We start from the raw sequence: 13,730 nt of genomic DNA, 5'->3' as shown, positions 1-13,730 counted from the left end.
TCTGCCCCTTTACCTCCTTTACCTCGTAGTTAAAAGACTTCATTGCTGATAAAAGTCTTGAAAAGGGTTATCTAAATTGAAGTTTTAAAGAACTATCATAGTACTTTCTGAATATCTATATTCTCTCCCAACCCTAAAAATATACATAAAATTATTCTACTGAAAAGTTTGAAGATATTCCTATCTACATTTCAATCTGAGATATTTCGGTTGGAGAATCATAATTTAATGCTAGCTACCGTGAGATTGAGGAGCCAAGTCTAGGGATTGACTTGTGACGTCATTTCACAGCAGTCGCTCTTAGCAATTTGTTCGGCGATAGCTTTTACTTGATGTGGTCGTTGAAATTCTGACTTGATTTCATTATTTTTGTGTTTAACGCTTTAAAATTCACTAAGTAAATAGAGGTGCACCTGCTTCAATGTAATATACGATAGCGACAGTCATCTCGTAGTGTGTCGCGGAATGCTGCTCATGAATATGAGCCTCTAGCATGGCTTGATACTAGTCGAGTTCCTCGTCAAACAGTTACGTGAGTAAGCCAATAACATAATAATTCATTTAGTATGTCTCACGAACATTTTAATAAAATAAGAAACCAAATTATACACGTTTCCAATCAGTGCAATCAATTGTTTCAAATTTAAACCTAATTCCAATAAAATCAGGTAGCTTAAACGAAGCATGGTGTTACAAGGTAAAAAAAATAAAAAATAAAATACAATTTCACATAATCATTTAATGTAACGACAGAATTAACATAATATTTGAATTTCAAATTCCGAATCTGGAATCAGCGAAATAACGGTTATATTCGTTTTATTACTCGACAACGACGCGAAATAGGATGGTTATGAGTTTAACGTGTTTGTATGTTTGTATAGACTCTTAAACGTTTATGTTATCTGATTTTCGTTTATATTTATGTTATTTATTTAAGAGTTTTATTGCAATATTTATTTTTTTATTACTTAGCGCTATTAGCGCTTCGCTTCAAGCTTCCTTGTCCAACTCCTTGCCGGAGTCTTTGTTTCCCGATGAGTATAACCTGGTTGTCTTCAAAGCCCGAGTGAATAGATTGTTTATGGGCAGACGTGCTCCATCGTAGGTCGCATCATCACTTAGCATCAGGTGGACCCAATAAATGTAAGAAAAAAAACTTACGAATGGAATGAAAAGTACTGCTTCGTTTTTAGAGTCTTGTGAATCTATTAAGAAGGATTAAGAAAGTGCCTCAGGGAAGACGGTAGCATCATCAGTCATATGCTGCCGCGCAACTTGCACAGCGAGGCTTATGGGAGACACACGTCTCCCTAGGGATGTGCCGTAACAGGCGTTGCACCTACACACATAGGAGCTCCAGATCAGATCTAATTCGAGGACTCGATAGTCCTTATCGATGCTAAGGGTGGCCACCGGTTTGTGAGGTAAAAATCCCACAGTCCCTAGTCTCTTATCCCCAAAAAAGTTAGGCAGCTTTTGTAGGTTTTCCCCGTCATCAAAAAAGGGGGCTAAGAGAGTAATTAACTAGGTAATACTAAAATTGTTTAGAATTTATTGATTATGCAATTCTTTGACTTTACTTTATGTATAGATAGATAGATAGACAATACTTATAACGAAATATTTTGAAATTATTTACATTATTACTGTAAATATACAAGTAAGTTGTATACAAGTATTTAACATATTATAATCAATTTAACGAAGAAACAAAATCTTAGTAGTACTCATATTATAATTCAAGCCAAACCGTTTGCTATGAATCAGAATAGTGTATCTGGCCGAGAGCGGCAGCAAGAATCCAGCTAATGGTTGCAGTGATGTGTTATTGATACACGACGCGACTCGCAACGGTACCGGCAGAGCGCATCACGCCGCGCGCATGCCGTATTCAGGGCTTTCGATCTTATAAAGTTATGTTAGTGTACTTAGTTTTTAACCGACTTCAAAAAAAAGGTGGTTCTCAGTTTGTATGTATGTATGTTTGTGCGCGATTATCTCGCATTTGTAAGTGTTGAAGAGCCATGCTTCGGAATAAATGGGCCGGCTCGGCCGGAGTGATACCACGGCCACAGAAAAGCGACGTGAAACAACGCTTGTGTTGTGTTTCGTTGTGGGAGTGAGGTTTTCGGGGGTCCCATTACCCCTCTCGCCAATCTCCGATTCCCAAACAATTCTTAAATTCCTAACCCCCAAAAGGCTGGCAACGCACTTGTAACGCCTCTGGTGTTTCGGGTGTCTATTGCTTACCATCAGGTAATCCATCTGCTCGTTTAGCGGCTTATTATTTTTTTATTATTTTCATTTTCGATATCGTTGTAGGCAGTTACCTACAACCACTTACACTAGTTAGTATATATTAACTAGTTAACATAATTATATTGACAAAAACTGATTTAAAATTACCATACCCCATGATAATTAGCAGCTGGCAACCCTGTGCGTATCAAAAGCTATTCGTAACCGGCATATTATTTCACTGCACATATTCATCACTACATTTTGCAGATACCACGTTATGATCGATTGTAATGGCGAATTTTTGTTGGTTTTCCTTTTACCGCTATCTCTGTAATTGCTGGCATTATTCCGATATTTTGTAAGTACGGTATATTTAGTGTTTAAATTGTATTGACGAGACGTTCCGTGTTTGCTCTTAATATTGAGGAGTGTTTTGGACTTCACAATTTTTATATTTGCCTTATAATCAGCATCTGGGTACTATAGTCTAGTTATGTCTCTTGTACTATCTGAATTCAAACAATTGTATGCAATTGGCTGACTGCACGGTTGCACAGTGTTTTAGAAACCCTTGGGGGAGGACATTTTTAGCTAATAGCGTATATCGATGTAGTTAGTCCTAATAACACAAATTGCAAAAGAAACCCCATGTCAATTATTTTTAGTTTTCGAGAAAAAAATACTAAAGTTGCTAATTCGGAGTGTGGTTTAAACAGGTTTTTTTAAATTTTTTCTTTTATCTTTAAAATAAAGAGTAAAATTTGATATCCGGATTTTATCACATATATTTATGTGTTATTCAAGCTTTACAACACGAATGAATTGTAACTAGGTACAAAGATATTTGCAAAAAATCCAATTTTAGTTTCTATTTTTTATTTTTTTATTGACATAGTTTCCGCACGAAATCTTCATGGTAAATGATAGTTAGCCTTTTGTACTATGTACTTAAATTAAATCAGCCACATAATCCGTGGTATTACAAAATTATGTACAATTGAAAAAAAATCTAAGCGCCTTTATTATTACAAATAGCAAAGTCAACAATCAGCACTTTGCTTTTTAAATGATACAATAATTTTATCTAGAGAAGTCGACATTTTAGAAGATGATGCTTAAAATAAATTCTTAGTTAATCTACCACATAGCAAAAGTCATGTCATGATAGTTTGCAATTAAAAATCGTGTGGTGACTTTTACTAGGACCTACGTAATTGAAAGAAATACACATTAAAACATGTATATATTAAACATATCTATATGGTAGATTAAATAAGAATTTATTTTAAACATCATCTTCTAAAATGTCGACTTCTCTAGATAAAATTATTGTATCATTTAAAAAGCAAAGTGCTGATTGTTGACATTGCTATTTGTAATAATAAAGGCGCTTAGATTTTTTTTCAATTGTACATAATTTTGTAATACCACGGATTATGTGGCTGATTTAATTTAAGTACATAGTACAAAAGGCTAACAATCATTTACCATGAAGATTTCGTGCGGAAACTATGTCAATAAAAAAATAAAAAATAGAAACTAAAATTGGATTTTTTGCAAATATCTTTGTACCTAGTTACAATTCATTCGTGTTGTAAAGCTTGAATAACACATAAATATATGTGATAAAATCCGGATATCAAATTTTGCTCTTTATTTTAAAGATAAAAGAAAAATTTTAAAAAAACCTATTTAAACCACACTCCGAATTAGCAACTTTAGTATTTTTTTTCTCGAAAACTAAAAATAATTGACATGGGGTTTCTTTTGCAATTTGTGTTATTAGGACTAACTACATCGATATACGCTATTAGCTAAAAATGTCCTCCCCAAGGGTTTCTAAAACACTGTGGGTTGGTGTGATGGCTGGGCATCTGGCTGTCGTGCACTGTGTTGCGGGGTAGATTCCTGCAAGGAGCAACTTTTTGTGTGATCCACAAATTGTTGTTTTGGGTCTGGATGTCACGTATGTGAACTTTTTTGTTTGTAAACGCACCCACGACACAGGAGAAAATACTAATGTGGGGCACGTTTAAAGAGAATAACTGTAAGTAAAAATCTAATACAAATCTTAAACTAGACGTAAAATAAACTAGGTAATTAATTATGAAAAATAAGCCAAATTTTCCATCACCAAACAAACAGTTGCCTTAGAAAGTAAAAGAAAAGAAAAAAAGAAAAGGATAAAAGATCCATAATCAATGACGGTACGGTACGTCAATTTGCGAACGAAACGGTGAAATAATTTGGCGCGAAGAGATATTTCGGCCATGACAGTCAGAGACAATACGTGGAACCACTTAGCAGTAATAAGGTTGCGGTTTGCAAATTATACTCTTTTTTTACTCTATGGTATAGCCAGATGCTGGCTGGAGTTATGAAGATATTAAGTTAATGAGAGCACTGTTTTTATTTATTTCTTGAGGTTGAGTCATTGGTCGTTAATTGGTGTAAGTAATTTTGGAATTTTGTAACTTGAATAAAATAAATTGTTTTTCATTTTGGAAAAGTATGTGTGTGATAGTCAGGCTACAGTTTTACGACCTTCATGTTAATTATAGGAACTTAAACTTAATTTTCCAACAAGACAATGCAATTGGTATGTTTTATTTTTGTGCCTGGACTTACCAATTTTAATGATTTAAAAAATGTCTTAGTTTAAGATTTAAGAAATTGATAAGCATTTAGTACATATATTAAAATTACTCTCGTTTCTCTTACTTTGGTTTATAAATAACCAAAAACATAATACAGTTATCTATCGATCCTTACAAGCATTTTCCACTGAAACATCAAACAGAACATTATACTAAAGAATCGTGAAAGAAATCGCATCATTTCATGTCAAACACATCTTACTGTCACAGAGTCATTCAACAAGCGCAATTTGCAAATGTAGGCTACCGACGATTCTGTCCGGTGCATCACACAACCACACTGACATACAAACATTTTTGTTCTTATTGCACCGATTTTGTATCGAATATTAAAACTGAACTTTCGAAAGTGTCGTTTGTTGTTTAAATTTAAATTTTTATTCGTTTCTGTGGTTAGGTTAAGGCTGAAGGTATGTTTTGTACTTGTAAGTATTATATTTGTATATAGGTATTTAAGTGTGGGAGAGCCATGCTTTGGTAGGAATCGGCCGGCTCGATCCGAGGGATACTACGGCTTCACAGAAAACCAACGTGAAACGCTGGCCTTGTGTGAGTGAGATTCTCGGAGGCCCAATTACCCTCCTTCTCGATTACCCGATTCTCCAACACCCCTTATATTCTAGGCCAAACAAAGGGCCGGCAATGCACTTGTAACCCCTTTGGTGTTTCGGGTGTCCAAGGGCGTTGGCAATTGCTTAATTAACATCAGGTGATTCATAGGCTCATTCACCGGCTTATACCATAAAACAAATGGCGAAAGTGATTTTATTTTCGAAATTCTTTGCAGTACTAGAACAGAGTGTGAACCAATATAAACAGTGAACATTAGTTTTATTCACTGTTATCAGTTAAATAACTCAATGTTTACCCATCACTTTATACCGAAATGAGGCCAGTAATATAGAGAAAAAAGTGCCGCGCGCATAAACATAAAAAGGTACAAATTAAAAAGTAAAATGTCGCCAGTACGCAATACATATATTGTTGAAACAAAACGGTGATGCGTCACATTTGTGAAATTCCACAATAATGTTTCGCGTCGTTTTTAGGTCATTCGCAAACATACCATTGCGCTGTGTATACCTTAAGTCAAGTTTTTCTTGTCTGGTGTGTAGTATTTTCTAAACTGCAATTGCAACCTGTTACATTAATTTAGCTGTGTGGTGACGTCAAAATAGACCATCTTGGTCTTCATAATTTTTAATAAGAGTCGACGACGCGACGTAGGGACTTCATACAATATACTAACAAATCTAGTATAGAGACTGGGTAGCAGCTCTCTTGGATAACCTTGAACTTTTTAAATTCTATTTCTAATCCGTCTGCCTTTTTTGTTTTTTGAGGCGGTTAAATCATCCAATGGTTTCTCCCAACTAGATTAAAGCGAGAGGAAGTGTCAGACTCTTACTGACTAAAAACCACTCCGTTCCTATTCCTGCTCTTCGAGGAGGCCCATATACCAGCAGTGGACGTCGATGGAGTGCGATAAAAGTGATTTTATTTAGAAAACTCTAGATAACAAGGCATTCATAATTGACTTGCAACGTCTGAAATCAGCATAAAATTAAACATTCGATTTATTCTTAGAACAAAATAAAAGCAAATAAGTAAGATAACTTCTGATACTTTCACGCCATTTAATAATTTGATTTGTATCTCGTTTTAAATTGGATCAACCAATTTATCATCATTTTTAAAAAGGAAAAGGTATTGGATTCATTATACATTCCTAAGTTTTCTTTGACCTTACACCAAGAAGTTTCTTCCCGAAGAAGTCGTCGGACGGACCTTTAAAAAGATGAAGTAGCAAGAAAAATATAGTAAACAGTGGTTGTAGTACCCCTAACTAGATTATCATTATCATCTTTAACAGCCTATAAGTGACCACTGCTGACCAAAAGCCTTTTCTCACACGGCGAAGGTTTGAGCATTAATCACCACGCTTGCTCAATGCGGGTTGGTCCCTAACTAGATATAGTCCATTTCTATTTAATGGATAGCAGAATTTAATGCAGATAGACATGTTTTCAAACACCTGATTACAGTTAAGTAGCAAAAGATTCACAGATCAGACCACCAAAGATGGGGTCCAGCAGGACTGATAGTAAAAGTCTGACACTCCCTCTCGCCTCGCCCAAGGTTAAAGAAGCCATTGGACGATTTTCCCCCCTCAAAAAAAAGCACACATACATTTACAAAAACAAAAGTTTCCTTGCCACAATAATTTTAGAACAAAATCAAGCCATGCTCTGTAGTTACACAAACTTTGAACAAACGAGTCAGCTCCAAAGTTTTTATGTCCCATAATAAAGTAGTTTCGCAGAAGTAACGGAATAAAAATGATCGTCATTAAGGTATGATTACTTAATTCACTGTCAGTTAGGAATGTTATGTGGTTTTTTGTTAGTATTTTACATATATGTGTGTATGTACATGCTAACATGCTAACTTATAACGATTGTCAATTCTTGTAGCTTGGTAGACGTTTAATTGTAGACAGTTTTCGACCCCTTGATATATGGGACGCAATAATATCACTGATGAGGGGCATTGAGGGAAACTGATGAAATGGGTGTTACATTGAATATAATCTGCATTTATCATGCAGTTTTCTGCTTATCCTTTAGGAGTTTCTTCTCTTTTTAATCGTTCTCTTCATTACTGAAGGTCTTGTCTAGTCTGGTGCACGTCACACTTGATGTACGACCCTCCTCATCCTCCTTCAAGTGCCCATGTCTTCTGCAGTATTTATAGCTTGTGGAACTATCTGGTCGGTGAGGTTTTTTACAGCATCTAGCCAACGGATTGGAGAATGACTGTCAGGTGTTTTTTTTAACCTGATCAGCGACCACCAGCTTCTCTATATTGTTGGGGTTAAGAGACGTGATGTTTTTTGTATGTAATATCTCTTCCTCATTTACCTGAAATTCATTGCATAACTGGGGGGTATTACATTGTGTTCCTGACCTCTGCCTACTCTTTCGGGGATAAAAGGCATGACGATATACTTACCTAAACACAATTTTACTAATACTACCGTAACGACTAGCCACCAGCCTACAAACAGCTGATTCATTCCGTTTTTTATTCGCAGCTAATATATTCAAATATTTATTTTGAGACTTGTCTCAGCACGCGACTTTGTCTGTGTAGTTTTTCCTGATATCTGCAAAAAAAAACGGCATTTAAGTTTAAAATTAACCGAAGATTGAATCAGAAAGTTAGGTATATAATTATTTTAATTTAGAACTACAAAGATGGCCTCGAATGCGGGTCAAAAAATAATAAAGCTTATGTTTTCGACAGACACTTCGACTTATTATAATGGCATTATATTAAATGACATTATATTCTGACAAAATAAATGATTATCATTATTAGCCCCAAACTCCGAGTAGAGTCTAACCCCCAAAGACCGGCAACGCACTTGTAACTCCTCTGGTATTTCGGGTGTCCATAGGCGGCGGCTATTGTTTACTATCAGGTGATCTGTCTGTTCGTTTACCGGCTTATACCTTAAAACAAGTTATAATTAAGATCCACTGTTTAACATACCTAACACTCCAGTTGGAAAAGATCTGCAATAAATTATAAAAATAACACTTTAAAACAATTCTAAAAGTCAACACCTCCTTACAGATAGACAGACAAACAAACTCATATAATATTAGTACAGATTATTATCACAGTGTAATCGTAGCTTGTGACCGCTAGTCTAATGACTGGCACGTACACACAGTTACAGATCAACCTATACAGAACCAGTGTAAGCTGACCTGTCGAATGTGTGGAAAGATCATACAAAGCGAGACCACAATATACTGGTTTATTATACCTTGATGTGAGCCACACGTACAGTTAGTCGCACGCGCCACTGTTTGACGCGAAAAAAACATTTCGTTATAAACTAGAGACTCGGTTTTGTGGTGTTTGTAGATGAGTGTGTTAGTTGATTTAAAAAATAAAGGTTTATGAAATAGTGGAATATTCTGCAGTCGTGGTGGGTTCGAAACTTACCAACGGCAAGTACCAATGTGACTTTTTCCGAGTTATATGTACTTTCTAAGATTATTTAGACAGTTATAAAGTCACCATCATCATCGAATTTCCCAAAGAACAAGGGAGCTCAGAGGACTTAATACGAGTTTGCTTTACGTTGAACCAAAACGAAACACGAGCGCGTTCGGCACTCTGTACCCTTGCTCTGATTGATCGACTCGAATAAACCAACCAATCAAAGCGCCGAACACGCTCGTTTCGTTTTTTTAAAAAAAGACTTTGCCCCACACTAGGGTTTTCTCCTGTATCGTGGGTGCTTTTACAAACATACAAGTTCACATACACATGACACCCAGCCCCGAAACAACAATTTGTGGATCACACAAAGAGTTGCTCCGTGCGGGAATCGAACCCGCTACACGTTACGCAATAGCCGCGGTAGCCCAGCCACCGCGTCAACCGTGCAGTCGTGGTTACTTTAAACGTAAGGCAAAGTCATATTAAGGGTACTGATTGTTTGGTTCATTCGCGCCAGCTAATCAGAACACCGAATGCGCTCTAGTTTCGGTAACTTTAAAAGTAAAGCAAATTCATGCTAAGGGTACTGGGCTTGCTCTTTAGCTGCCATCAAGAGTATGCAGCGGAAAACATTTCCTACATCTCACGGAGAAAACTGAATGAACCGAGAAAGGCCCCTGCATAATTACGAAACGCTTTCTCGAAATTGTTTGAACCATAAAAGTTCCATTAAAATGGTCTAGTCTAGGCTTCCTAGCAACTTGAACACATAAGAACACTAATTACGAACATTTAGCTTGAAGCTGAATAATAATTAAACCTCATTTTCTTTCTGGCTTTTATAGTCAAAGATTTGGTTCTGGTTTCAGCCATCATCTTTGTGAAAGTTGAAGTTAGATAGTAATAGCATCATGCCTTTTATTTCTAGATTTAAGGCAAGCCATAAACACCCGAAACACTACTGGCGTTACAAGTGCGTTGCCGGCTTTTTGGGGGTTAGGATTTTAAGGGTTGTTGGGAAATTGGGGATTGGGAAGGGGGTAATTGGGCCTCCGGTAACCTCAATCATACAACGAAACACAACGCAAGCGTTGTTTCACGTCGGTTTTCTGTGACACCGTGGTATCACTCCGGTCGAGCCGGCCCATTCATACCGAAGCATGGCTCTACCACACTTAAATTATCTTTGCTTGTTTTTAAAAGAAATTAATTCAGTTTTTATAATTTATGCAGATCGTCACACAAATCAATAATACGACCTTTAAGGTAATCTCGTTTCTAAAAGAAATACTACAAAGTTTCAAATTGCTTGTAGTAATTAAAGACTGGTCTAATTGCCTCCATCCATAGGATCCTTTACTAGAATTTGTGGAACTTCTAATGCGCCTCACCGAAGCTAGGATTAGATTTAATTAAACCTCGTTACTTGAAGCGCTCTGTTCGTATTATTTCTAGTTATAAATGGTTGAAAGCTAACATCCATTGCTTTTGTAGTTACGCTAAAATAATCCTTATTGATTGGTAGATAAAGGTGTTTTGTGATTAATGTAAATGGTGGTGTCCTTGGACAATTAAAAATAGTCTCTGAAGTTATTTGTGGAATGTCGAAATTGCTGTAACACCATTTCAGTTTTCGATGTCTAGAGTAATGACAGTTTTTGTTCTTTCATTCACATTTCCTAATCTTCCTTGTAAGATGTTCGATGAACAGACCAAAATGTATTACAATTACAAAACAAATACTGGTTGCTTCAATAAATTGTATCAACCAAATAAATTTATAATAACTGTCGCAAGACATACTAAATTAACTAAAAATCACGGTTTACTCACGTAGTCAGTGGGCTGCGCGACGTCACCGTGTCTGCGCACGCTGCTCATGATGAAGAGTCCCTCTGTGACTCGAAACTAGTAGAGCTTTTCTCAATTAATTTACGTAAGTAAACCGTGATTTTTAGTTAACCAAATAAATTAGAAGCTCATCGGTATTACTTTAAAATAGCTCACCATCGGATATCGGATATTAAGTATTAAAGACTAAAACAAGTACCTCCAACGTTGAAAACATGATTACTATTGCCTATTATTGCATTATTAATAGTGTTATTATTGTTTCCAGGGTGTGTGTGAGTGCAGCTGCAAGAGCGGTGATGCGCCGCGAGCGCCGGCGATCGACACATGCATGCCGCCCGCGCACCCGGTGAGAATACCAACTTTATATTGTTCACTGTTTATTTATTTATCATTTTCTTAGGTTATTATAGTTTTTAAATATTATTATGTGGGTAGTTTAGCCAACCCGTATTGAGCAAGTGCGACGGTTAATGCTCAAACCTTCTCTATGTGTGAAGAGGCTTTGGTCAGTAGTGGCCAATTATAGGCTGTTGATGTGTAGGTTAGATATTTTACGATGGTCGATTCAAGTATAATGTAAGAATTTAAAAAGAAAATGTGAACTGTCTAAAAAATATTTTAATTGATAATATTAGTTATTTCCTATAGTATACTTTATGTAACCAAGTCGGAGCTGCGGATTAATCCGGAGCTGCGGACAACCTAGCGGGTTTACCGGGACTCCGGCTCGAAAGGCAGGAGAAGGAACGGGGTGGTTTTTAGTCAGTAAGAGTCTGACACTCCCTCTCGCCTCGCCCAAGGCGAGAAAAGTCATTGGATGATTTTCCCCCTCAAAAAAAAAGTCTAACTAAATAGTCCTGTATTTTGACGATAGATTTTAATCGTTGAAATCATTCGACATTAACCTATATACATCTAAATTATAGTTCTAGTTTATTGAAATCTTCTATAAATCCTATTGTAATAGCAACTTCATTTAAAGCTCAAAAGCAACAAACCAAGTAAATAATTTTTAATTTACAATCATCCACTTAAAACAAGATTATAGCAATTACGCTTTCAATTAATTAAAGCGCCAATTACAGAAGCGAAACATAGGAATCTGGTCGCGTTTATATTTCATATAATTTCATATAATTACAATGTGTTGTAATTATTACTGTAGCATTTGTTTGAATTTACTCTCGAGCTCCAATTGGATGGGGTAAACTGGGTTAGATACACATTGGATGGTGACAATGATATTGTTGAATGTGAGGATAAAGTTAACCGACTTTTTTGTTATGTTATATTGTGTATTTTTTACCGTTTTTGTGGTTTACGCTCTATACATAAGTAGGAATAGTGACAAATGCGTCAACTACAGTGTTTTTCTAGTCAGAATATGACCGATGACCGCTAATAGTGTACTGAATGCTTGACTAATATTAATTAGTAAAGCAAAGTAAGAACTATCGTGAGACATACTAAATTAACTAAAAAATCATGGTTCAGACACGTATATTAATGGAGAAAAGCTCTGTTAGTTTCGAGTCGTCGCTTCGCATGCACGACGTCACCACATCTGCAAATACTGCTTATGATGAAGAGTTCTTCTGTGACTCGAAACTAGTAGATCTTTTCTCTATTAATATACGTGATTAAACCGTAATTTTGAGTTAATAAAGTAAATTAAAATGCACGTATAAGCAGCAATAGCTTACAAGTGTGTGGTTTACAACAACTCAGATTATGACACATACCTCGGGTCATTGACCCTAAACAACCTTGTACCAAAAAACTAATAAACATGAAAGTCCTTTACGTAACAAAGAAGGATTTATAAACACAAGCTGACTCACTTCAACCACACGCGTGACTAAAGGATTACATATGTAAACAAATCCGGCATTTTGCAATAACTACCAGTCATACAATGTCTTGTAAAAACAAGTAATAGTTTGACTAATATAGGATGTCCTACTTTCTTTTTGAATCATTATTTTGTTTTTATTCTTTGTAATAGGTTTTTGCGATGATGTATCTTGTGGTGATAGTGATAGAAAGGATTTTAACTAAGCATTCAAATTATCAAATAGCTAATCGTACTGGATGCGTTTTATATGGAAGATGATGAGAGTGTACAACAGGCTTTTTTTAAGGGAGGAAAATCATTCCATTGTTTCTCTCGCCTCGGGCGAGGTGAGAGGGAGTGTTAAACTTTTACTGACTAAAAACCACCCCATTCCTACTCCGATTTTTCGAGCCAGAGCCCCGGTAACCCAGATAGGTAGTCAGTGAATAGGATTCGAAATACCATTCATGGTTGGATATTTGAATCTTCATCTACTTCTGATTCTTTCTGCCCTAATTTTAATTAATTTAATCAGAATATCAGAAGATTTTCTCATCAAAATCCACAAAAACGAAAACGTATGGTAGCACTGCGAATAAATGAATATCTAAAAGAAAACTCTTTACTGCCACGATGTAGGAGTTGGATTGAAATCCAATATCAATACTGAGCAAGCTTCTATCGTTCTACATTTCACATATACCATTTAGTACTTGTAGCCGTTCACATCAAACTTTAAAGAACCAGTATAAACTGACCGTGCTATCTTCAGAAATATCATACTAAGCGAGACCATCATAAACTGGTTTTCATAGCTCGATGTGTGGACTGTATTTAAGCTAAAACCAACCTTGCTGTTTATGAGAAAGAGATCAAATTTAACTGCATATGATTTGTTGAGTATATTAGTTCGTGTAAATTGTATCGCAAGTCAAACTGGCAATGTGTAGTTTCAGTAATATTATGATTTGTTTGAGTTTGGTAGCTTTTGAGTAGGGATATTTGATATTAAGTGGTTGTGGAGAGAACAATGAGCTAGAAATAGATTCCATTCAACATACTCGTATTAATAGACGGTCGACATTTTGGATTAATCTAAAATTAAGTTTCAATATTCTCTAAAT

At 35.9% G+C, this 13,730-nt stretch overlaps 1 protein-coding gene across 2 annotated transcripts in view; it reads left to right on the top strand.

Annotated features, from left to right (window-relative positions):
• LOC118282013 (serine proteinase stubble) overlaps positions 1 to 13,730 on the top strand; it is a 160,875-nt gene that overhangs the window by 15,777 nt on the left and 131,368 nt on the right. For both annotated transcript variants that reach the window (XM_050707356.1, XM_050707357.1), the window contains exon 2: positions 11,038 to 11,118. In XM_050707356.1, the coding sequence (XP_050563313.1) occupies positions 11,097 to 11,118 (22 nt within the window). In that variant the 5' untranslated portion in view covers positions 11,038 to 11,096. The remainder of the gene's footprint in view (positions 1 to 11,037; positions 11,119 to 13,730) is intronic.

This window comes from Spodoptera frugiperda, chromosome 31 (genome assembly GCF_023101765.2).
Source record: "Spodoptera frugiperda isolate SF20-4 chromosome 31, AGI-APGP_CSIRO_Sfru_2.0, whole genome shotgun sequence".
Classification (NCBI taxonomy): domain Eukaryota; kingdom Metazoa; phylum Arthropoda; class Insecta; order Lepidoptera; family Noctuidae; genus Spodoptera; species Spodoptera frugiperda.
Note: the sequence above shows the minus strand (reverse complement) of the source record. Positions and strands in the feature narration are given on the sequence as shown.